Source organism: Pezoporus flaviventris, unplaced genomic scaffold, assembly GCF_033815535.1.
Source record: "Pezoporus flaviventris isolate CSIRO_AGI_PZ_B2104156 unplaced genomic scaffold, CSIRO_AGI_Pfla_v1 ptg000020l, whole genome shotgun sequence".
NCBI lineage: Eukaryota > Metazoa > Chordata > Aves > Psittaciformes > Psittacidae > Pezoporus > Pezoporus flaviventris.
In genome coordinates, this window is record NW_026892568.1 from 3,380,884 (window position 1) to 3,407,186 (window position 26,303).

A 26,303-nucleotide genomic window follows, 5' to 3' on the forward strand; every position below is an offset into this window, starting at 1 on the left:
AGTGGCTTAGCCTCTATGAAAGACAAAACCCCACACAAGTCTGACACATACAAATATACAAATCAGGAAGAAATTCAGTACCTTTGATCTATACCAAAATAATATATTTTATGTCATATTTAGAGTGTAAATACCAACCAAAAAAGAGTAAACCATTTAAAAACCTTAAGTGTGGCATTGATTTCCAGCTCTCAAAACCTGAATATCCAGATATCCTTCAATACTTTGCAATGGCCAGTTTGCTCAGATTTTTCCTGATGTGCACTAATCAGCACCTAGAATTAGCTGTGGGGCCTGCACTAGGAATACCCAGCATTACGTTCTCATGCAGACAACACTACAACCAAAACTGATTATTTCAATGCACTTCCCAAACACCTTTTCTCATATGGCAGCGGTACTGTAACCTTAAATCTTAAACTAACAATAGTGTGTGTGCCTTTAACATAGTAGAATAAACCAAACCATTCTAACTTACTAACACGTAGAGAGAAAGGAATGTTCAGCTGATGGGGGAAGGAACATCATGGAACTGATAACAACTAAGAAGATGTAAATGAGGCAAAGGATGCCAGCCTTCAAGACAGCAAAGTGGCGCCCAGCGTGGAGCGAGACTGGAACAGAACAGAAGCAAGGACATACCAAATGCTAACTCAGCACTAGGACCTTGCAAGCATGAGGTCATTCAGTAAACACAGTGAGGAAGACTATGGATGACCACCAAAGACCCCCACTCAACAAGAAAGCACATGTGTAATTAGGATGCAAATACTACAATTAGTTCCTGGAAAAGCTATGAATACGCATGAGGATGCTAAATACATGTAGCTGCTGTTGGCAATTATCAGGCACGCTCACCTTTGCGAAGTGATTCACATTTGCGCCCAAGTGCTGCAACAAAGAATGCTGCTTTCTGAAACTCCACATTGAGCCTTAGAGAGTTTCTCCAACTGACTTTTACAGGAACAGTACAGTGTTAGTGTTCCCATTGGCTAAAGTGCAGTATCCCTCACTGGCCTGTCTGCATGGAGCAAAATCAGATGCTGTCAACTGTGCATAAATCAACAGGGTGCTGCAGAATTACTTCAGCTGTGACTGGGCCCCAGAGGGTTAGTTAATCTCTCTGCTAACCCACAGCAGGCAAAAAACCTAGCAAACCTGCCAACTGCCTGAAGGTTTAGTAACTAAGGCTATGACCAGAGTTAACATTCATTAAAGAGTAAAACCAAAAGAAATAAGAAAGGAAATCAAGTAGATATGAGATAAAAGAGAAAAAAATCTAGAGAAAAAGCACACAGCATGTACGCGGAGCAAAAGATGTTGAGAGAATTTTATAATACTGAGCACAGGCTGCTTTCTAACCACAACAAAAGACAACCTTTTCAAAATTCAGAGTTACTTTGGGATGCCAAGAAGATGCAAAGAAGAAGCTAATGAAACTAATGAAAATGTGGACTAAAAGTCAAAGTTTACAGCGCTCACAGAGCCATTATCTTCAGGAGATTCTCCAGGCCCCAGTTTTGGTGAAATTGTTAGCTTTAGTCTTTGGGTGTAATCTACTTCAGACTCGGTATCAAAAACTGGGCTGAGATTTCTGAAGTCTCAACTCCGGTGTCACTCCCTTCAGTTGAGCTGGAACTCACATGGGTTGGCTCCTCTTTCCCTTGCAGCCCAGTAAATGAACATGAAATCTTTAAACCGAGGAGCACAGCCCAGCCAAGCTTCACCAAAGTGTTCATTTCCAGTGAAAAGGAAATCTCCACCTCCCTTCTTCACCTTGCATTGCAGCAGGGTCCGGATAGGGCCTCGCCATTCACCACTTGCTTCATCCTGCTGGAAAATCCTGTTTTTCTGCCTGTAGACTTTGTGGACGCTGACATCAACCTGTGACATGTGGTTCTCTGAATCGTGGGAAACATTTCGGATAGATCCTTTCACCACTAGATGTGAAGAAGACAGGAGTTGGTTATGGAGCAGCCGGTAAGTAGTTCAGGTACTACGAGCTCACTGAATGAAACAACTGGAGAAACAGTTGTTTTACAGTTTGTACACCTACCACCTAAAGTTGGATGTATTTCTGAGCTTACACTGCATCCTGTACACAGAGAATCCTTACACAAACAGGCCAGGTGCTTGGAAGCATGATTTGTGACTACTCAAATCATCTATCTGAGAAAGAAGCATGTAACTTGTTTGGTAATGCAGAGTAGCAGTAAAGGATGAAAAAGCACATGAAAAAGGTTAGCTCAGGGATTTGTTTTATTCAGTCTATGTTCCAAGACAATGACTGTCACAGGCTACCTCCTTCCTGTCTCCAGGGGACTCTGAAGCTTTTCCTTTGACAGCAGTAGCACAGGGTGATCCCAGAGTTTGTTCAACATTTTTCATTTAAAGGTTTGGCACTTTTTTCCCTCCCTCAAATGTCATCCATCCACCAAAAGACACTTTGGGAGATGACTGACAACATGCAGAACTCTTAAAGCAACTTTATCTGAAGCCTTATTTAAAAATCGCACATCATGCATGTACCTCCTTCTCCCAGAATTATCTTGGGAATGAAAGCCTAACAAGCCATAGTCTTCCTGACCGAAAGCTTCCTTTGCATCAGCCACATGGAGAATGAAACATCCCATCTGACAGATGTTTGCTGTTCTGAAGCCATCTTTCTCATTCTCATCACCCCCATTTTTTCACAGCAATCAATTCTTCTTCTACTAACTGAATTAATTTCAATGCCTTATCCAGAAAGGCTCAGAAATATGCCACCATTTGAGCCAAGAGCTCTTGAGCAAATAAGAAGTTACCAATGCAATGGGAACATCACCACACTTCTGCTACACAGCTCTTTTATTCAGGTACAGAGAAGTCAACAACCTAAGAGGCAGAAAAAGCTTATTTCTGGAGTTTCTGAGAATGTCCTCATTTAACCCAATTTCCAAGGGAATCCAGAATTTTGTGTAACAGATGTCTCTGCTCTCTATCTCCCTCTTTGTGTGACCAGCTTTAATCAGATGCAGCCAAGTCTATTGACAAGCCATAATGCCCTTGTTCCTGGTGCTCCATGTTGCTCCTGCACTGCTCAGGGCCTAGTGACTGTAGATTTCCATCTTATGAATAACTATAAAGCTCCTATTCACTCCCAGTGTCATTTACACTTTCATTAGTAGCTATTTTCTCTAATCAAAAAAGTTGATGATAGCGATTTGTGAGCACAGGGCAAGGAAGTCAGGCCATAAATAGAACTGGTTCAAAGGGCTATTTCTTCTGCTCTGTTGGTGCTGTAAATGCAAGTGTCCCCCATTGTGTGCCTGGGCCTCCACATCTGTCAGTCTCTGGTCTTTCAGGCAGTGCAGAGGGACAGCACCTTGCATGGGAACTGACAACTTCATCAAGAAGCAGCAATGTGCTGGATTGCATCAATTAATTTAGAAGAGAAAGAAAAACTGCCAGCTGAGAAGCACTCTACAGAAGCATGTTCTACACTCTGTATTTGTATTTGTATTAGCACCAGGATGTCAGCATTTGATTTTATCGGTAGCCTTCAAGTATGGCAACCCCTAGTAGGAAAGCAGGAATTTGTGTGGTTTTTTAAACACTGAATAAGGGTAAATATAGTTCACAGTTTTATTTCTTTATGTAGATACATTTACAGCACTATAATTGTGGCCATGTGGAGACGCAGCGCTATAGCTTTAGCTATTGGACATAATCAAAGAGGTACAAATTTTCATGTGCAAAGCTATGGGAACATAATGAACAAACCATGATCAAAAGAAAAAATTATATTGCATTATTAAGTAAAGAAAACATAAAAAGTTATTAATGTCCCATCATATCACTATCTTATTATGGAATATTATCTGCTTTGTTTTGTCATAAGGCCTAAAACCTAACCAGTATATCACTGAAGGAAGTTTAAACCACCTGAAATCCTTAGCTAAATTACAAACAATTCACTACCCCTGTAGAAGAACTAGGAAGTATGTAAATTGTGAGGAAAGAGAGTGGGCATATTCATCACTGGGGGATGAAGGGAATAAAAAGGAACATACCAAGCACATAGAACACGTGTGTATGCATGTCCAAACGAATGTAACTTTGCTCTATGTGAGAGCCAGCAGCACACTTGTAAATTACTTTCAGGTTCTTTTTAGAACACAATCTTTCTGCCTGCAGGAAATGAGGACCTTGAAACAAAGCTTGCTCCTTCTGGGTTTCATTTCCCCCCCATTCCACTTCTTTTTCACACTAGTGAAAGCTAGTGATCTTTCTCAGATCATAGAGCATCGTCATGATGTTATCTTAAGAAGCAAATAAATCCAAATAATCAATGCATAATTAAAGATAGAAAAACTTTCACTTGTTCAGCTTACCAAAGTCACTGCTGCAAATGGCCATGAGAAGCTCCATGTTGTCACAAGGACGGCACATAGCTAGAAAAAAACAACAGCTGGTTACTGGTAATACTATACTGTGTCTCACTGCTGAAGGACTGGTGCATTACAAGAGGAAATAGGACAGAACTACCTGGTTTAAGAGCATTATGATCAGCTGCAAACCAAAATTCTTGTTATGTAATATAAATAGAGCAAAGAAAGGATGTTGTTGGTGTACGAATAGGAAAGAAAGGTAAATGCAGTTCCAAGCAATTTAGATGGCTAGTCCCATTTCCAAGAGATCATTTTAAGTTCCACTGACCATCTTGAGGCCTTGATGAATTTAAATCCCTTCTGAATATCGTATTTAGGGTCCCTGCATCTACTCAGGTGTTCTCAGTGATGGTACTGCCAGGGGCTGAAGACACCCATGATCACAGTGCCTACATCCAGGACCCAGATGGCTGTTAACAGAGAGACAGAGTTTCTCTTTACACTGCAGCATTCCCTCCCATGCCTACAGGGTGCCCTTGCAGTGACAAACCCCTCATCCCAAAACATCTCCTTTCACCAGCACCACATAGGCAAGGTGAATGGATATTGGATGCCACCTTGGATCTGCCCCAGCACCGTCACCCTGAGGCTGGCCCTGCTCTTACCTTCCACCAGTGCCATCTTTTTGAAGTCGGGGCTCGCAGCGCTCTGGTTGCTCAGCAGCTCATACTGGAAGCTGGCCATCCGGCGGCTGATGTCCCTCTGCGGGCTGGCCTGCAGGAAGAGGGCCACCCGTCGTGGCGTGTGGGCACTGAAGCAAGACACGTGGTGGGGTTGAGCCCCTTCTGCCTCGCTCACCACCAGATGCAGCTGCCCAGCACGTTCCACATAGATGCTGGCACCCTGGAAGTCACTGGCAGGCTTGATGCAGACAGTGGTGTGGCGGGCACTGGAGAGGTTGGGCTCCAGAACGACACGCAGGGCTCGTGCGGGGTACATCCACTCCAGGGAACCCTCAGTGCAGCGCAGATGAACCTGCTCCACCGCACGGGAACGGGGCTCCCAGCTCAAACCGCTGCCAAGACAAGACCAGGAGTCCATCACCAGCCACAGGCACAACAACCCTGACGGCTGCCAGAGCCACAGCTCCTGCTCCCAGCTCTGACTCTGTCCTAGTGATGAGCTAAAACCTCCTCCAGCTGGGCTGCAGGGCAGCGGGGGGCTCTGCTCACACTCGGTGCTGCGCCAGGCTGTGTGGAAAAGGAGCCTCAGCCCCTTCTGCCTGCAAATCTATGCTTGGATGCCCGCAGCATCCAGAGAGATGACAGAGGGCAGCTTCTCTCTGCCAAATAGCAACGAACTTCCTTACGTGACAGCACGGAGCTCCTCACAGTCCTACCTGTAGGTGTGTGGGGCTGAGAGCCCCCGACCACAGGCAGCACTGTTACCTCTGACAAAATTATTTAAAATCCTACGTTTCTAAATTATTTTTAACGTTTTCAGTAAGAATTCATCAAGAAAACGTTTCTAATGAAAGCAGGTAGGGCTGCCGCTGCTCCTCAGCTCTCGCTCACGATGGTGCACTACCACTGCCTTCAGGAAAGTTACTTTTGCTTACTGACGAAGACTAAATCTATCAAAAGGAAAAATGCAAAACGCTGAGGGAAGGGATATGATTTCAGCTAAAGCTCTGGTAAGTGCTTTGCTGTCAGAGAAAACCCTCCGGCGAGGCGGAGCTGCCGCCCGCCCGCCCTCCCCTGCTGCAACCCGCTGGTCCCTGAGGGCAGCCGGGACACCCTGAAGATGGAGCCGCCGGCCCCGGTTAAAGGGTCGTGTCCCCCCTCCATTGCCGTCCCCCTCCGCTCCCCCCCTACCTGCCCCTCCAGCTGCAGCGGTCGGCCCGGCCCGCTCGCTGCCCGCCGCCCGCCAGCAGCAGCAGCAGCAGCCGCAGGGCGATGAGGGCGGGCAGGCCCCGCGCCGCCGCCATGGCGGGCACAGAGAGGCGCGGGCGGGCGCAGGCCGGGCTATAAGCGCCTGAGGGGAGAGGAGGGGATGGGACGGGACGGACACACGGACACCCGCCGGGCCGCCGAGGGGAGGGGGAGGCCTGGCCACCGCCCGCCTCCATCCCAGGGCCACGCAGCCCCCCTTCGCCTCCACAAAGCGACTCACAGTGGGTCCTCACGGCACTTGATGGTATCGACACCATCAAAGCCAACGCTGAATGACTGATGGAGACTCAATGGCTTAACTTTTGCTGTCACGATGACCTTTCAGGGGTCCGCGCACAAGGCGCTGCAATTACCACGCCAAAAGCCTACCAATAATGACATTTCTATATGCATTGCTCTCTCCCTATTTCCATAGGGACGCAGGGAGCTGCTCCCTGGCAGGTCAGAGCCAGAGAGGCTCCTTGCAGCAGCTCCTCGGCGTGGAATCGGGATTTCACGGCCGGCTGGGACAATGGCGCTGGGCGCTGCCGGGGCACATGCCGGGACCCATGCGACATTGTTCCATGGGCACCGGGATGCTCCGGCCATCTGTTACCTTGTGGTTAGCAGCGGGTTCTCACATTGCCCACAGATGCGCAAGGGAAGGGATGGGAAGCGGTTCCTCCATTGCTTTTCTGCAGTGAGGGCTTTTCCTGAAAAGACACTGGGTAGAAGAGACATCCTGAAATCAGAGTCTCAAGGTCTAACGCTGGATCCCACAAACCTGACTTGGGCCCCCACACAACCGCTTCACTTTAAATTCACCAAATAGTTCACACTTTTGCTTATAGTACTGATGCGAGGAATAGTAACGGACTAAGGAAAGGGTTAAGATTGATATGTATTGATTGTCTTAACTTAGTATAGGGAACAGCTATGTTCTTGTTCTTGCTAGTCTTGCGGTTAAACTGTAACTCAGAATAGAATAGGTAACTGAAACACACTGTTTAAAATCAGGGACCCTTTTCCCTCAAGAAGATGAATGTCTGACAAGAACCCGTTTCAGCTGTCTCTATAAGACTTGAGGTTGCCAGCTGGGGAAACTGTGCCAAGGATGAAAAGTGCATGGCGAGGAAGACCTCTTACTTCATCCAGAAGACCCTGGCCTGAGATCACCAGGTGACAGCGCGCAGGCACAGAGGGGAGGGGAATGGCATTAATGAGTTTTGGGAAGTAACTGGAATAATCTCCTCCTATGCTTGTGAAATCTGATGAATATCAGATACGTTTGTGCATAATAAATATCCAGCTTGTTGAGCTCCCCGTGTGCGAGTTAGGAGGAGTGATCCCCCTTGCACCCGGCACCGCAATAAACATACCTGCTTTATAACTCTTTGTGAGTTACGAAGCTCTGTTCTGTAAATCATTACCCAAAGACAGACATGGAATTTCAGTCTGGACTGTGTTTTTTCATGTTCTTCCCCACGCATACCTGTAGTGTGACTTCTCATGCAACTTTAGGCTAAAGCCTGGCTCAAGCTGGTGCTGTGCAGGCTTCACTCCAACAGTCTAAAAACAGTTAAAAAGATATTAAACCTCAATCTTGATTAACATTACTGCCAGTGATCCTCAAAGCTGTGAAACTATTGCCTTCCTCATCTAAAGAAAACCCTGCTGAATGTCTATGCTCTGACCCCAGCTTGAATGGAAAACAGCACACAAACAGCCTGCAAAAGGCTGGACCATGGCATAATGCCAAAGCTAAAAGGCCAGAGCCTGTTCTCTCTTTTGTGTAAATGAGATTGGGGAACAGAGGAAAGGGCTGGGGAGGGAAGTGACACTATGATAAAGTGGCCCTGTAGGAGGATTTATTCACTTCCAAAAGCCCAAACCACCCCATCTGCTGCCTCAGGAGAAAGCACTGAGCCACTTGATCTCTGAACCTCTTCCAGCAGCATTTCCCCTTTCCCTGGAAAGCCCCCTGTGGATTTTGCTGACTTGCACTCTCTGCAGCCCTCCCGCCTCCAGTTTTAACATCCCAGAACGCCAAATCATCTCTTGTTCAAACTCCTATCCACAAATTGCTCTTTAAAGATAAGAAAGTTGCAGGCAGTTCCCCTGCTTAGACTAAATACAGACTGCATCACAAACTGTTTTAAGATCCCAAATTACTGACAACATCAGGGAGCAGGAACCACGTAGGCATTTCATCTCACTAGAGAAGTGTGGGGTTTTAAAACCCTTTTAAACATAACCACTGTAAAGCCACACAAACTCAGCTTTTCCCCAGGGGTGAATACCTTGAGGAGGATGGACCAGAAGTGGGCAAGCAGCTGCCAAGACGTTGTAGGTTACCAACAGTATTAGTTTTACCTCTGGATGACATTCCCATGTTGTCTAGAAATTTTTCCATGTATCCAAGGTTTGAAATGCTTGGACTTTGTGGCAGAAATCTCAGGCACAAGCATGGCTGCAGTGTTCCAACAAGATACAACCCTGATCTCAAGATGACCAAGCTGATCATACTGCAGCTATCATCACTGTTGTTACAGGCCTGAAAACTCACATTTGCTTTTAGTGAGGAACAAGAAAAATTGAGTTTAAATACTTTAATCCACACACTTTAATCTACAGAGAAATACAGTAGAAATAACAAGACAACAAAAAGATGCATTAGGAAATTCAGTAACAAAGTCAGTGCTGTGAAGAAAACTGCATTTACAAAACTCTGTGAAGAAGATGGAGCAGATGTTACCAAAACTCTATGAAAAATATGGAGCAGATGTTACACAGAAGAGCATTGGGGAGCTGAAGTCACAGAGACAGGCCGTGATACAACTGACTGAAGACGAGTTTTCTTCAGTTTCACCTGTGTAAGTCTGGAGTACCAGCAGAGAACCAGGTGGAGTTCTGTGATTTCACTGGATTTGCAGCTTCTCACAGACAGAACCTGGCCCAAATAATACACATCACCCACATGTAATGATTTGAGCAAACGTCACAATTACAGGGGGCAATGGTATGTATCATCAACCACTTCAGAAACACTGGATGAAGTCAATGACGGTTCAAACAGAGCAGAGGCTTTTACAAGACATTCCACAACCACACTTCCTGTGCCTACGCAGCAAATGAAGAACATGCTGTGCAGCTTTTATGACTAATAAATTTTACAGTGATACCTCCTTATCCTCTCATTTCAGCCTGCTGCCTTTTAAAAAACAATGGGAAACAATTTGGGATTTGAAAGCATCACTGGTGTCAAGAAAAAGAATTATCAATGTTGACTTTAAACATATTGAAGCTTCGATATGCCATTGGCTGTTATTTCTTTGCAAAGAATCTCACACTTCACTGCTGTGAGCAGTCAGGTTTGCATTGAGATTCTGTTTCCTGGGAAGAGAGGTGGGAATGGTAAGGACAGCTTCAGCTTATGTTTGGGCACTAAATAACACCTACCTCAAACTGGACTGTAAGGAAACGGTTGTTCTGTCAGGAGCACATTGAGCACTCCCACCTTACTGTTTTGTGGGAAAACCAAGAAATACTGAATCCAAAATGCCACCTATATCAGTTGAAAAAAAACCCTAAGGTGTTATAAATTCTACTTCTCATTTTAAACTCATTTTTTCCCCATTTAGTGCAACTTCAGAACATACGCATAAACACATTCAATACAAATCACAAGTCACAGCATCACAGTAGTTCCAAGCTAAAGAATACTTTTTTTTTTCTTCCCAACTCTTAACATGCTGGTATTTTCTTGCAAGGCATAATTACTAATTTAAAGTTACAGCTCTTAAAAGGAACATTTTTACAGTACTCTGACCACTAATTACTAAATAGAAGTCACTGCTATACAGATTGAAGTTACAAGCTACAAAAATAAAAATCCTTTCTGTTTAACTATAAAAATCCTAGAAAGAGGAGATGGCTGGAGGTACTTACTCTAAACATCACAATGGTTGGTAGCAGACAAAATGGCTTCTGAGGGATGTAAACTTTGGGTACAGAATGCGATAAGCTCACAATGTAAGTTCCCACTTACTCTTACAAAGAGAACTATTTTCACACTGCAATCTACAAGCAAGTTGCAAATGAAACAATGCCAAAAAGTGAATTACATCAGTAAGGGTACACAGCACAGGAAACAAAGCAAAATTTTGGTTACATTCATACTTCTGAATAGTTAAGGGCTGGATCCTCAGCTAATATAAGTCTGTGTAACGTCACTAGGTTTAGTCAAGGCATGTGGCTTTACTCCAGCTAGAAGTCTCTCCCTGAGATGCCCAAAACCTGAACTGTGTAATCAGCACTCTTGGTGAGATAAAAAGCTGTGATCATGCTGGGCTTTTACAACTGTGGCCTAAACGAAGGTGAAATAGAGAATGTCTAAATTCTCTCAATATACTAAATGAACAAGTGGTCTCTGTTGTCTCATTCCTATATTCAAAAAGCAGCTATAATTTACCAGAAAAAAAAGTCAGCATTTTAAAATAAGTGGTTCACATTCAACAGGATGAGTTAAGTACTAGTATTTTTAAACCAGAAGATATCCTAGTGTACTCCTAACTGAAGGGTCAAATCTTCTTTTCTTTTCAAAAAGGAAAACTGCTAGTAGTTGGTATGGAATACAGAACAAAAAAGGCTTTTCAGTTAGAACACATGCAAAGATTCCTAAGTGTCCTACTTACCCACAGAACAACGAGGTTACAGTGGTACTCTACCAAAAAGCATTTGTTGCTGAGTAGAAAAGGCTAACTACTACAACAATGATACCATTATGCTGTTCACAGCTAAGGTACAGTGCTTGAAGTTTGTTATTTGTTTTTTGGTTTTTAAACCAGTGAGATACAATAACACGCACTATAAAAGCTGTGAGCTTCAGTGCAACATAATACAGAACCAGAAGGAACCGGCCAAACTGAAACCAGAACCTTTAACAATCAGTTCTCAGAACCTGTGGGGAATGGGGAAGTTCCTCCCCAGCAGCAAAGAGCAAAAACTGGACATTCAGAATAGGTCAGGTGTCTGGGAGCCTTTGGAGACCTTTCTGACATCTTCCAGCCCAACAAGTGGGTTGCTGGGCTAAGAATAAGCTGTGTGAAGCCATTCCAATGCTCCTTTCTGACAAGCTATCTGGCATGAGGAATAAACTGGATAGAAGAGAAGCTCACTATCCCGATTTAATCGGAGCTTTTGATATTGTCTCAAATGACATTTTTAGCTGAAAGTGAGCCAGCATAAAGTGAGTAATTCAGTGACTGAGGAAAAAAAGTACTTACTGAGGAGCTGTAAACACTAGCAAGCAAAATGTATGGGCAAAATATATTCTCAATCTGCATTAGCTGAAGTTATACAGAAGAAACTTTTAACTTACTTTTGCTATAAGCATTGCCTCAACAGGATGTCTTTCTCCAAGGGTGCTCAAACAAGGTAGGCAGCATTTTCTTTTACAACCAGAAGAATCTCCAGTCTGTTTTCTGAGAGCAATTACTTAAAGCTTCTAACCAAAGTAAATGATGTTTCAAGTTAGTGCTTAAGAAAAGCAAGACCTGGAATAAAAAACCCTATGAAGGGGCAACATCGAAAGTGAACATACAAAAAGAGTATCAAATGCATAAATTACGCTATATAGTTCTCACATTATGAACATGAAATGCAATTTATAACAGCTGAGAAAAATATTCAAGTTTGAACAAATTCCACATTAATTTGAAACAGCAATATTGCAATTGCAGTAGAAAACACAAGACTATATTAATAACTGCAATAATTGCAAAGTGCTGTTAAAAGTATGCTCTAAGCACTACTCTAACCTGCTTTAAACACCAAAACAATAGACATACATAGAAAAAACATTACCTAAGTGTATGCTACTCACTTCCTCAGCTGTTTCTGAAGATGAAGAATGCAAGTTTGGACTTCATACACCTTTCTAAGGAGTCCAGCCATGGAGAAAGACACAAAATGCTGGTGCTATGAACGGCTGAATTGAAAACACAAAGTAAAACAGAGCCTACAACAAGAAACTGTGCACAGTTAAGCTAGTGTAAGTGGCAGTAAAACTTTGGGAATTCACTTTTGAGTGCTTGACAGTTGATGGCTGTTACACACCGGCACAGTTTACATAAGGGTATAACCGAGTGAAGACTGCCAGAGGGAACTATTCATGACTTGTCTTTCTGAAACATTGCTTTTGGTATTTTTCCAACGTTAAGCATCAACAAGGTCAGGAAAAATTCCTCAGGGCAGGGCACGGGACCCAGCTGCAGAGTGCCCTCTCCTGGACAGAGAGCATACTGCAGTGTTTTCAGGTTTCCAATTCCTTTTCACAAGAGCTACAGAATAGCTATGTGCTCTGGTGCTTTTTGCAGCTACCATGTTAAAAACCCATGTAACAGGTTTACAATCACAACATGACAACATCAAGCAGCTATAACTATATACAAATTAGAACAGGGCATTTATGCTAGCATTAGAATCTGGAAGCCCATTGCTGACATTTACTGCCTGCAGTTGGACTTCAAAACAGTGCCATAAAACTAACTCAAACCAGGCTTCAACCCAATTTGGAACATCCTGGGAAGGAGGATACATAGAAATCCAAGGACAGCATGCTGGAAACAGCAAGACTTCCCAAGAGATTCTAGTGCTAACATTGTATGTTTAAAAACAACTTTTGGTCATGCATAGGACGGCTACAGACAGTTACAACAGATAGATGATCCCATGTGTGATTGGGAACTGGACACTTCAACCTTACAGAATATTCTCCATAACACAAATACAATTTACAAGAGGCTTCCCCCATGCTTACAGTGGCTACATTTGCTACCTGTCATTTGCAGCAATCACTAACAGCTTGTGAAACACAAGCTTCTTCCACATGCAAAAACGGGATGATGTCTCATACAACAGGGCCATTTACCAGGGTTTTCCCAAACAAATGCCCAATTAGATGCTACTTTCACTTTCCCTTCGTTTCTCCAAAAGGAAGGATGTATTTCCACTTCCCAAAGGGGATTTCACACCTTTTGAGTAACTGGAAGGATCCTGCCTGCACAAACATAGTACATCACTGGTCCCCACTTGGGCAAAGCACAAATGGAGAACCCAGCTCACCTGCTGCACAAAGGGGGGACTTTCAAAGTCTTGGCATCAATTATTTTTCTTCTAGATGCCAGGAGTCCAAAGAGTGAAGTTTCTGAGCAGTTAAAGGTTCTTAGGCTATAAAACAATTTGCACAATCACCTGATCAACTTCAGGTAACTCTTTAAACTGATTATGAAGAGCTGAGACTAAGTAGCCAGTGATGTCATTTCCCTTGAGAAAATACTGCCTTTCATAGCATATACCCTGCTTTTCCAGAGACGTGGCATTTGCTTGTAAACAACAGGTAAGAACCATAGCACAGAACTTCACTATTGTAAGGATGACAATGGTTATATATATAAAAATAATAACTTAGCTAGTGAGATCTTTGAAGCTAATACAAATTGAAGCTCATAACTAAAAAAAGGGGGTAGTGGATTTTCCTAACATAGTATACTTTTGGGTATTTTAAACGCTTTTTACACAGTTTTTACTATTCATTTGTTCTCCATATTTACATACAATAATTAAGTTGAGGTGTATAAAGCTAATGAATGTGGAATTTACACATGGCTTCTGCTTTACAGTGCATTACACTCTAATCACATTTTCAGACAGCTATAAATTCACTGACAATCAGTAGTATTTAAGATCTAGTACATACACTTTCTACAACAAATACCATCAAGTTAAAAATGCTCTCCAAAGAGGATTACAATTGAAGGTTTTAAAAATACTGACTTTGCCAAGGTTTCAATAAATTATTTTAAAATATAAATAGTTCATTCACCATTAATGCAAATGTCATTTTACAATTGCTGAAAAACAGTTTCAGTTTACAAAACCTAGAAACACAGCTTACTTTACCCAATGGTATCACTTTCATTTAGGAGAAGGAAAAAAGGGGGAGGAAAAAAAGACACAACCACCAAAATAATGGAGGAGTTCTGACAAAAGCAGCAACATTCAAAGTTTAGACCAAAGCTCTCATCTTCTGTTACTATCTTGGCTTATAACAGTATACATTCAGCATAAATTCTCTTCCTACTTGGAAGATCACCTTCAGTAACTCAACTGGACTCAACTGAATTACTTAGAGACAAAGTTTAAACCTCAGCTCATAGCTCTCACCTGCTGCAGGCTTAAAATACCTACAACAGAAAAGAAAAAAGGAAGCAGGTTTTTACTTCTGTTAACCATGAAGATGTGTTCACCTGAGAAGCTTTTAACCTGAGAAGCTTCAGATACACCAAACTGACAGTTTCCACGTATTGTTGTATGTGCTGTTAACGTGTACTATCAGTACAGATCACCAATCTTTTTCTAGCTATATATTCAAATGGGAAATGAAGTTTCAGGTCCAACATGGTAACTCTGACCCTCCTAAGAGCCAGCCAGGAGACAAATGCTTCCATGCTTTTTTCTCCAATCAAATTATACACGTGAACACCAGAACCTGCTAACTTCTGCAAACTTAGCTCTTAACTGCCACACTTAAATTGAAACAGTTAACAGACTGGCTTGCTACTGATCATTTTCAAGTGATCATGAAGCAAGATCTTTAAGAAACCAGAGATGACCAACACACATTTGCCAATCATTGTTTCCCTAAACCCCTCCTCTAAACAGCTAAAAAGAGACATCTCCTTTGTCCAAGTTTTCCCTCAAGAACTACAACGTTGCTATTTACAAGAACTATAATTAGTTTTTCACTGAACTGAAGCAGAGTCAGTCACAGGATCATTCAGTGCAAGTCATGGTACAATTGTTTTGAAGTTGTACCTTGGCTACTTGGGACCTCAGGAGTATTCTATCTATGGCTTATAAAACCACAGAAAAAGGTCATTTGCTAACACAACACTTCCAGAAACCTTCGGTCCAAAAGCATCTTTCTTGCCAACCACCTTCCCCAGAGCTCCCAGATCCTCTGCTCTCCCAGTCAAGCCTATTAGATACACCCTGCACAAGCAGGTGCATGAAAAGGTGTTTGTGTTGCTCCCAGGAAGAAATGGCAGCCAGGAGCTGGCTGCTGTCAGAAAACCAGCTCACCCCCTACTCGGTCTGATTTTCTGTTCTGGGGAAAAGGGCAGGTGGAACAGGCCAAACTCCAGCTGTTCCCCTTTCCAAGGGTATCAAACATTCTGCACACTAGACTGTATGAGCAGAAGATCTGATTCCACAGCAAGGGAGGGCTGAGGTATCTGTCTGTCTCCTGCCATTAGTGTAACTAACTCCTCCAGCTAGAAAGGCTGGGCATTATCACCAATCTAAAAGGCAAAACAGTTGTGGTCACTCAGCTGTGGACGTTTTCATGAATGTAAAAGCATGGCTTCTTCCTCAGCACAAGTTCATTCACAGGTATGAACCTTAGGACACAAACTTTAATCTAAATTAGGTGTTCTCAGTGTTTTTAAAGGAGCTGAAGTTCATTGCTGTATTCTGTTCAGTTCCACAAAATCTATGTATCTTCATCCGTTGGTTCTCTCATGTGGTCTTCCCCAGAACTGCTGGAAGTATCGTCATCTGTTTGTTCACCCACGTGATACAGCATCAGTGCATGTGTCTTATGAGTTATGGTAACAGTGCAGGGCCCCTGAGCCCATGGCTCTCCATCCACCTGCATCGGCATCTTTGAACTCTTCAAGATCAGCTAGTATTAAATAGAAGAACACACAATCACAGCGGTTCAGAGGAGCTCTGGAGATCCCTTTTACAACAACATGCTGATACTGTGTATTAAAAAATAGTAAGTTAAGGGAAACAGGTTCATCACCACCACTTACCCTCACTGTATGTGCCTGCCCCAGGCGAACAGGATTTGCTAGCTTCACCTGAATCTGGGCACAGTGAAAAGAACCATGAACACCAACAACCTCCAGAAGTCCATCATCGTGTCTATCAATTGAGAAAGGAGACTCTTTTTACTGATGCTCATGAGCCCTAGAATACCTGTCCAAATATTACACAGTCCTTTTATGGGTATTCCTATAGACATGTTATTCTACAAATATGTTTAAACTGTCTATTTGTGCTGGCCAGCACTGACGAAATCCCACTGAGCAGCAAGGGAAGTCATACAGAAACACAGGTATGGAGCAATACATCAGCTGGTACACTCCATCTAACTTCTGGAAACTACAGATGTATGACTTAAGCCCCATTGTGCACATTTAACGCCCACAGTGGATTTCTCTTCCATAAATGTGTACAATTTTCTGTCTTTTCATCCAGTTATTATTCTACAGGAAAAGCTGCTAATGGCCTAATTCTTTAGATTTTGGTAAAGCACCTTGCCCAAATATTTTTTAGAAATCCAGGATCATGGAGTCTCCCTCTCTCCCTCTCTGGAGACATTCAAAATCCACATGGACATGTGTAATGTGCTCTAGGAGGCCTTGCCTTGGCAGGGAGGTTGGACTGGATGATCTCCAGAGGTCCCTGACAACCCTAATGGTTATGTGATAAGTCTTGTAACCAAACTGAATTATATTTATATATGGCTTCTGAAGAAGGAAGTACAAGAGGGAATAACTAATGTGCCCAGCTTTTCCCCTTTATAGTATTGCTCCAGCCAACTTACTCAAGCATGGCAGTCAAATTTTTGGCCTGCTTCATTTTTACTTTATATTTCAACCTCTATTAAGACATGTTCTTTCACATTCTCAAATGGATATAACTGCTACTTTTTGAAGGCTACCTTTATTTCAATAGCCTCTTCAATGTTATTGCTTAATCATGAGGTGGTCTTAAAAAACACCTTCACGGGTGGGATGCACTTAGGCCAAATCTCTAACATGAAGAAAATAATAAATCCTAGATAACCTGCTGCCACAAGGAATCCCTCTGACTTTCAGACAAGTCTGACTACATAAGCACAGCCTAGAGAGAGAACTGCTTGCACTAGAAGAGCTATTAAAGGCAAAAATAAGAAGATGCACTTACCTTGCCAAGGGGTAAGGTTCATCACCCACTCCTTCCCAGAGCCTGCAGCCGCCTCCCCAGTATCCAATATTCAGGACAATGATGCCTTCCAAATTGGGCAACTCGATTCTCTCACCATCCAACTCTAGCTTTAAAAGACAAACAGAATTTTATTATTGTGGATCAAATTCAGTACTTCAATATAAGCTGGTTATTCTCTTTATGCATCTAAGAGGCTTCCACTTGAAGAAAAACTGGCCCTGTACAAATAGAACATGTTTTCTTCTCATACTTTAAAAAAAAAGACTTCTGATTTCACAAGATATCCTAAGCTTTAACAGATTTTTGTTAACAGAGAACAGAAAAAGGAGCTCTCACTTATGTAAATCTCTGGTGTAAGGCAAATTTTATCTGAGTGTCAGTACCTGAACTCACGGAACTGAGTCAAGGTCAGAAAATAAACAGGGATTTTCAGTAAGCTCAAAGACATGAATTCCATGAGATACGTCAGTGTTCTGTCTATCTGCAAAAATACTCCAAGTCCAAAGCCATTCTCACACAAGTATAATACAGATATAAGCTGCAAAGCTTTCCCCCTTTTCTTTCACAAGGAAAGTTTTGACACTTCACCAATTGTCCAGAGGATAAGCAAGTTAAAAAACTTACCTCAACCTTTTTGTTAAGATCTTTACATTCTTGTACTAAGCAGTCTTTGGTTCCATAGAAAAAATAAACTGCCTGTAAAAAAATACCCCAAAACAGGGAGAACAGAAAACACTGTTAGAAAAAGACAAATCGTATCAAGAATATGAAATATTCATGCGTAGTTGTTATTCTGCAAACCTTATCTAATATTAATACATAACATATTTGCACATCGTTCAACTAAGTACTCTTCATGAGAGAGGCTACAACTTACATAAGAAACTTGCTTTCCACATTAAAAGGAAATAGGCAATGTCTTTAATCCATTAAATTTCTGAGCAAACGAGACATTCTAAACAAAAATTGAACAGTACATTCCATAAGCAAGAAAGCAGAGGCAAGAGAGAACACTTGTGAGTGGGGTAGAAGTATGTTTTACCCATGGAATCCCCTCCCCAAGAAAAGTGAGCTCAGACTCTTAAAATGGCATGAAAGGAAGTATGGGAGTAAAGCAATGTAAAGCAAAAAATAGCCTTAAGTTAACAACTACAAGGAGAAAAATGTCACTTCATCAAACAGACCTTGTTAATAATTCTGCTGGAAAACAGAGAGGGAGTCTTCTCACGATGAGCATGAAAATTTAAAGCCATGAGAGCATCAGGTCCTATAGAGAAGTAGTTGTTCATTGTGAATACCTGTAAAACAGAACTTGTAGTTATGGTCTTATTAAATATCATTATCAGGATTTAAAAGTCACAGTGTTTAATGGAAAATGGGTAACAGAAAAATCAGTATAAACACCCAGGCATTCCACAGAATCTATATTTATACTTGCAAACCATACCTTTGGTTTCCTTAAGTTGTAGTATCCTTTGTTTGTTACTTGAACCTTCCACCTGAAAAACAACAGCATTACTTAGACCCATGACAGACTGTTCTTGCTTAGCATCAAAGCCGTAGTTAGAAATCTCATATCTATACTGGGATCAAATCAAAAGATTCAAATTTAGTTAAATTACAAAAAAGTTAAGCCTTGTAGAACAACTAAAGCCAGACTAACTTTGGACCTCAGTTATTTTGCAGTTCCCTCCAGCAATACTTGTGTTTCTTTACATATACTGCTGCAACTGGGTATCAGCAGAGCTATAGTAGTATTTGGTTCTATAGAACTTATCTTGCCACTGTTACTTACCTGTCTAGTTTGATTCCATCTGCCTCCATGACATTTTGTAAGATTTGCTCTACAGGGACTTCTCCAGCATAACCTGCACCCCAGCCCAGTGTATTAGACAGGTCATTACCTGTTCCCAGAGGTAAAATTGCAACTTGTGGAATATAACGTTCTTGCCCCTAGGATACAAAACCACTGCATATTAGCTCCTCCTTCAGCACTCATTTTCTCCCTTTTATCCCCAAATGTTCAGGTTAGGTAAATATCATTAATCTTCACAGCAGGTTGTTACACAGTGCAGAGCAATAGAGCTGGTAGCAGTAATAGCAGATGGCACATTTAGGTACTTTTTGTAGAGGTAATGCAGAAGAAGGAAATGTTGAAATATTTTAGAAGAGAAATGTTAAAACATTTTAGAGAGAATACAAACACAATATGGAAACAATGTGTTATTAATACTGAACAGAATATTCCTTCACAAAGATGATGCTTTAGATCTAGAAGAGGAGCTCTGAACTTGGCACCTGATTTCCTGACTTGCTGCTGTTGACTTGCTGTAGCCACAGTAAGTTACTAACACTATTACTGCACATAAGCAACAATAGATTGTTCCAGATACACGAGAGGGACTTTTTACAAGGGCCTGTAGGGACAGGACAAGGGGAATAGCTTTAACCTGCCAGAGGGGAGATTGAGATGAGCTCTCAGGCAGAAGTTCTTCCCTGTGAGTGTGCTGAGGCACTGGCACAGGGTGCCCAGAGAAGCTGTTGCTGCCCCAAGCCTGGGAATGTTCAAAGCAAGGTCGGATGGGCCTTAGAGCAACCTGCTCTAGTGGAAGGTGTCCCTGCCCACGGCAGGCGGTTGGAACTGGATGAGTTTTAAGGTCCCTTCCAACCCAAACGATTATGGGATTCTGTAACTCTGAGAAGTGATATGAACACTAAGAGAGACATAACATATGGCTGTGAACCATCACAAGAAACTGAAATTCTCTTGAAAGACTACAGCGAGGTTAGGTCTGAACCAGCAGATGCATGTAACGCTAGAGTATTCAGCCATGGACAGAAATTCACATACTCAAAGAAGGAAAGTCAGTATCTTAAGTTTCAGGGATGCCACATGCACACACAGATCCAACTGTCATCAGCAGATGGAGCAGAGGATAATCACCTCTGCAGATCAGAGGGGAAGTGACAGCAGCACGCATTCAGAATGGCCACCTCAGCGAAGGTTTTTGCTCTCTTTACCATAGAAGGATAAAGAGTTATTTCAGATTTATTATGGCCTTTGAAATTCAGCTGCGAAAAGTACTTGCAATAAGTGGCATTATGGTTTCTGTTTTTTCAAGGAGTTATCAGCTAGATAACCTGTGTTTGAAAGTCAAGATAAACAAAGGGAGCAAATGAACTATTGTTGATAATAAAAAGGTTTTGTGGATAATCTCATCAGTATTTATCTAACTCCAATGACTCACTTTGAATACTTGGAAACAAAAAAGAATACAGATTTAATCAACTATGTTGGCTCTGAGGGACAATATATCAGGTGCTTAAGACCAAGTAACCATATACTCACATTCATTAACCTTTACAGTTATGCTTTGTTGCATTTATACCTTATCAGTACATAAAAGTCCTGATATAAGCTCAGTTTGACTATGCACAAGGTAGTAATAATGGCCTTCAACTAAAACATTTCTTGTATTAACAGAAAAGCCACAACAAAATGCCCCAGACCAACAACAAAATCGACATTTATATAAGAGGAGAAACTTTCTTACTTTTATTACTGGAGAAAAAGTTTATAGGTAAAGCACTAAAGCCCTAATAATTCTTCATTTTTTATTTTCTCAACAGTTCTAAGTAGCCCTGTAAACTGCAATATCTTCCATTTCAAAGCAACAGTAAACGTACAGCTTAATTTTCCTTCTCTGCTTGGTGTCAGCACAGGCTACAGTAGGCTGCAGACTGACAGCTCTGACAGGCTCTTTAGAATATATGATAAGGAGCAGAAGCAAATGACTGCACTCATTCATGCACTGGCAATATAACCAGTGTAGCCAGCAACATTATGAGGTTATTATACGAGATTGAGTGCACTGGGAGAAATGACTAGTCAGAGCACATTAGCAGCAATGCCATTTACAGCAAATCTGTTCAGACAAAGAGGAAAGAACAACACATAAAATATTCTGCAGCTTGTTCTTTTCTTCTTTTACAGAAAAGAACAACTTGAAATATCATTTAAAACATAAAGCTTTCACATTTTTCCTAAACTACCAGGGAAATGGTATGAATAAGCAATTTCGCAAATATTTCTCTCTAGGCTTATTCAGTAAAATGAAAACAATAAATGCAGGTTAAGAGATCAGGTGCAGCAGTTCAGCAGCTCCAAAACTCATTTCTCCATAAAACATCTTTTAACTTAAACCACGATACCTTTATCTTCATTTCATCAATGGCATCCAGGACCCAGCCTACTGTGCCATCCCCACCACAGACAAGAACCCTGACAGCGTTGCAAGGCAGCAAGGTACAAAGTTGGAGTGCTTTAGCAGGTGTGATTTTGCTTAGATCAAAAACCTAGAAGAGAGGAAAATGAGGAGTTCCCTGAGTTCACAGAACACGACTCACAATTTGCCTTGCAGATAAACAACTTCAAAAAGTTCATTCTCATGCAAAACAAAGATTCTACATTTACAATATTACGTTATGAGCTGTCTTGACTTCTATGAGCAGGATTTGGTTCCCTGAATTCACAGGACACCTCCAGCTGCTTCACTGGGAATAAATGCCATTGATAAACTGAGCTGACAGTGTCCTAGGGAAAGTCTCTATCTAGAGGCATTATGATGAATTCTGTAGAGATGAGAGACTTCAGATAAAGGTTATTTTTAAATACCCATCACACAAAGAGGTTTATTCTTTAAAGCCTGATTGGAATGCACTTAAACACACACACACATAGTGATTTCTACTAGCCTGTATACCAAGGCTGCGTTTTGAACTTCAAAGGAAGAGTCTTAAGGTGCAGCCAGGAAATCCAAGGAACAACTAACTGCCTTACGTCAACATCCTGGTCCATCCCCGTGGATTTTAAAGGAAAGCAACAACACAAAGCAGCAACTGTAAACACTGACACTTGCACAAGTGAGGATTTAAACAAATATAGGTTTCAAATTAAGAAGATCTGAAAGTTTCATTTTCTAACAATTGCACACAGTTTCAAGAGCCAAACACTCATCATTAACAGAATTACTGCATCTATTACTAGAAATAAAAACCTCAGCTGGCATTAGAACCGTAACAAACTGGGGGTGGGAGGAGCCTCTGCACTTTTGGTTTCTCTCTTATAAAGCTGTTTGCTCTAAAAGAACAAACTGCATGAACTTGTTTCCTTTACTGATCCTCCATAAGATCCTACTACCATTGTGTAAGCAAAGCCATGTTCTACTTTAAACTTCTTGTTTTATTATAGTGGCTTTTCACTGTAAATACCTGAACAGGGTTCAGCAGAATTTTAAATTCTCCTAGTAAAGTTTCACCCATGTTGTTTCCACTGCGAGTATTGGCCAGCACAATTACTGGCATCCAGTGTTTTCTGCAGTAAGGTGCTACCTGCAAAAGGGTAGAAGTCAGTCAGACACAAAACCACTGCACATTTGGAAACGTTTACAGCCTTGCTCCAAAACCTGTCCCCTGCAAGTGCGGAAATGAGGAAGTTACCAATTAGCCTGAGGCAGTCAAAACAGAAACATAAAGGTTGAAGATCTCTGTTCTGCAGTGCCTAGGACAACAAATACTACAATGTTAGGAACCCAGTAGCAGAAAAATCACAAAACATGCAAGCAAGGTACCCAAATCTCAGTGTTTTTTTGGAGTAACAAAATCCAAACGTATGCTCATGCTCCAACTACCATGTTAGTAAAATGACAAGACACTTGAGAATTAACACTGCAAGTACTTCATAGGTATTGAAACATTCATTCACCTGAGAGTGATTAACCTGAGTTAATGTTCTGAGTTCAAATTTTAATGTGCGTAGGGGTTTTTCTGCTTGTCAGGGGTTCTTAAAAAAAAATATTAAAACCCAAGCAGCAGCAGACCATTACCTTTTCATAATCAGTTCTTTTCTCTTTACGCATCTGGTTGATTGTAGACAAATAGTATGGTGGGATAATTAAGTCTCTGAATTCTCCAAATGTACACTTCTGTGTCTTTAAATAATCCACCATGCATTCATCATGGACAGTGTACTGGCACCACACACATCTGGAATAAAGACCAAAAGCCATGGAAAAGAAATCCTCAAACAACAGGCGCATCAATATTGCTCATTTATTTTAGATACCCTAACTCTGAAAGGGCTTGTTTACATGCACCACTGTAAGTAGTATTTTAAACACACTGGCTACAGAAACTGACATAAGTAGGCCATTGTGCTTGCAAGTTTAGAAAAGCATTTGAATTCTGAGGAAAAAACCCAAACCCAATAGTTTAAAATTAACTCTATTCTTTTTAATTCCAAACCTAGGTGCTATAAACATCCTTCTGCATTGTCTGCAATACTAACAGTCACACTGAAAGAGAAACTGAACTCTATCCATCCTTAAAGAGCACAGACGAAACACTAGAGTTCAAATTAATAGTGTTACAAGTAACATTCATTAATAAATTTTGTAAGATGTAGAATAACCCTTTAAGTCTGAAACCTAAAGGGTTACACAGTGGGGTATAAGGCTGCTGGGATTTTGTTATGCAAAATTGCTCTGCTTATTACGCATTCTAAAAGCTGTCCTGGAAAACGGGCCAGAACAAGAGGAAATGCTGCAATATCCACCACCAGCCTCTGCAGAATGTTAATCTTCATTTGCTACATCCAAAGCCTTGGTTTAAGCAGCTGTGAAAGCTATTTTTGGAGTCCTCCTGACTAATCCAGCACACCAGAGTACAATGATACGTACCCTGTACTGTGACTTCTTTCCTTCCCCCTTTGCCTTCAAACCCCTCTCCTTCCCTCCTCTGCTATGCACACTCTCTCAAGGTTTTGTTTCCAATAGTGTGCTCATTTTCTGCTTACTTACCAAGCAATCTGACAGCATTACACAGACACAAAGCAAAAGCTGGCAGAATATATAATGGAAAGATGACATCTTTCGAGAAGGCTGAAGTAACACGCTGTACCTAGGACCTAGATCACTAGCACTGTATTTTGGCATAACATGCCTGTATGTGTCATGCTGACAACTCTGCAAGCCCATTAATGGCTCCTTGCATTTTTTAACACTCTCACCACAAACTTTAACAACAGATTCTATTATAGAAGCTCTTAAAATTTCCCATTGTCTTTCTTTTGGAGTATCCTTAGAAATGAACTTCAGTAGCTTTAAGATGGTTGTTCTAGTTAGACTGAGCAGATACCTCTGAACTGAGAGCTGTGCCACCCAAATTGCTCAGGATACCCACTACACAAATGACAAGGGCGTTAGAACCTTCTTCAGGTCATCCCCTAAAATACACACTCTCCTGGACACAGATAGCCTTTTAAATGTAATTATAGGGTAGACAGCACACCAGTCTGAGTAATGCAATTAAGAGAGCAAGCAGACAGGAGATATAATGCCACACTCTTAATCTTTGATTCCAACTACCCACAAGCATCCATTTTAATTTTAGGTTCTTTGAAGTTGTTTAACAGGGTTTTACACCTGACTCCTGCAGGACCCCCTTCGGGGTAACATGCTCCAATCACCCTACGGATATGGCATCGTACTTACTCATACGAAGTCAAATCCCCCTGCAGTACCTGTAGTCGCAGAGCTTGGGCTGTGTGCCACACTGCTGTCTGCAGACCATACAGCAGCTGCACAGCGGGACGTTGCCTCTGATCCAGTGGTGTGGCATGGAGCTGCGGGCTCCGCTGTTGCTCATCATAATCTCCTTGCAGTGAAAGAGCTGGTCAGCCTTCTTGAGGCAGCCTTCGCTGACACGCAGGCCGCAGCAGTTGCAGAAAGCGCCCTGGAGGATGTGCTGAGCACACACGCAGCAGTAGGAGGGCTGCCCGAAGAGGTCTGTGTAGTGCCAGTCATGCTTGCTCTTCCGAAAGATATCTCGGATCAACATCTGCCGCCGGGACCGCTGGAAGCTGCACCACAGGGTGATGAGCACCGGCAGGAGCACGGAGCACAGAGTCCAGAACACCAAACTGTTGTCTGTGACGACCGAGGAGGAAGCGCTGCTCCCGCTGCCCGTCCCTTCCATCCCTCGGCAGTTCAGCCTCGCCGGCCTAACCCCTCACAGCACTCGGGGAGACGGCAGGGCCAGCCCGGCAACGGGCCCCTAGTCCAAGAAGCCAACGCGCAGCCTCATCAAACATGTTTTAACCCCTACTAGGGCCAAGCACCTCGTTGCCCCACGAGGGGCCACCCGACCTACCCGCCACAGGATGCCGGTGCCCGCCGGCTGCGCGGGGCACCCGCCGCCCGCCCGGGCCCAGCACAGTGCCGGCCGGCAACAGCCTCCTCCCGCCCGCCAGGAGGGAGCCGCCGCAGGGCCCCGGCTGCCCCGAACGCACCACGGCCACCACGGCCCCTCTGCGGGGGTTCGGGGTAACGAGACCGGCACCGCGCCGAGGTCCCGGCCCCTCACACACCTCCTCTCCGCCGCCCGCCCGCTTCCCCCTCCGCAGCCCCCGCGGGGTCCCGGCGGCGGCTCCCGCTGGGCCGAGCAGGAGGCGAGCGGCGGCCGCGGAGATGCGCGGGGCGGCGGAAGCGGAAACGGCGGTTGCCAGGAGACGGGCGCCGCCCGGGCTCGGGCCGGCTCGTTACGGGCTTATCGCGACACCGGGCCTATCGCCAGCCCCCCCACGACAACGCGGGGTAGCGCGGCCCTCGCTTAGCTCCAGCCACAGCATGGCGGGAGCTCGCCGGGAACGGGGCTTCGGCAACCCGGGGAGAAGGGCCACGGTGGAGCATCCGCTGCCGGGCCAGCTCCGGGCCCGGTTACCGCACTGCCGGTTCCTGTGACCCCAGCCAGAAGCGCTTCCCCCTAATTCCGTTCGGTCCTCACACGTTACACGGCTCCCCGGCAGCAGTTCTGCAAATAAAGAGCCGCTGCTATTAGAAACGACAGGGTTTCCTACTTCCAACGCAGTACCTTGAACAATTACAGA

General features: G+C 43.0%; 2 protein-coding genes across 6 annotated transcripts; both read right to left on the reverse strand.

Moving 5' to 3' along the window:
- Positions 1-1,619: 1,619 nt before the first annotated feature.
- Positions 1,620-8,644, reverse strand: LOC133270310 (meteorin-like protein). Of its 4 annotated transcripts, none has more exons than XM_061455378.1 (5): positions 7,794-8,644; positions 6,918-7,014; positions 5,036-5,445; positions 4,374-4,433; positions 1,620-1,940 (listed from the first exon to the last, which is right to left on the reverse strand). In XM_061455378.1, the coding sequence occupies exons 1-5, from the start codon at positions 7,810-7,812 to the stop codon at positions 1,624-1,626; spliced, it is 903 nt and encodes a 300-aa protein (XP_061311362.1). In that variant the 5' UTR covers positions 7,813-8,644; the 3' UTR covers positions 1,620-1,623. The 4 variants fall into 4 exon arrangements, with proteins under 4 accessions (XP_061311362.1, XP_061311365.1, XP_061311361.1 ...); XM_061455381.1 differs by lacking the exon at positions 7,794-8,644 and having other exon boundaries at positions 5,036-5,144; positions 5,229-5,445; positions 6,918-7,068; XM_061455377.1 differs by lacking the exon at positions 7,794-8,644 and having other exon boundaries at positions 6,918-7,068.
- Positions 8,645-8,895: 251 nt separating this feature from the next.
- DGKE (diacylglycerol kinase epsilon) lies at positions 8,896-25,620 on the reverse strand. 2 transcript variants are annotated; one of them, XR_009743728.1, is made up of 13 exons: positions 24,939-25,620; positions 23,245-23,404; positions 22,631-22,750; positions 21,572-21,715; positions 19,155-19,312; positions 18,807-18,858; positions 18,544-18,657; positions 17,984-18,055; positions 17,339-17,466; positions 16,180-16,291; positions 11,682-11,871; positions 9,063-9,866; positions 8,896-9,029 (listed from the first exon to the last, which is right to left on the reverse strand). XR_009743728.1 is itself a non-coding variant. In XM_061455376.1 (11 exons), the coding sequence occupies exons 1-11, from the start codon at positions 25,391-25,393 to the stop codon at positions 15,855-15,857; spliced, it is 1,707 nt and encodes a 568-aa protein (XP_061311360.1). In that variant the 5' UTR covers positions 25,394-25,620; the 3' UTR covers positions 15,760-15,854. The 2 variants fall into 2 exon arrangements, 1 of the variants encoding a protein (XP_061311360.1); XM_061455376.1 differs by lacking the exons at positions 8,896-9,029; positions 9,063-9,866; positions 11,682-11,871 and adding an exon at positions 15,760-16,046.
- Positions 25,621-26,303: the final 683 nt, after the last annotated feature.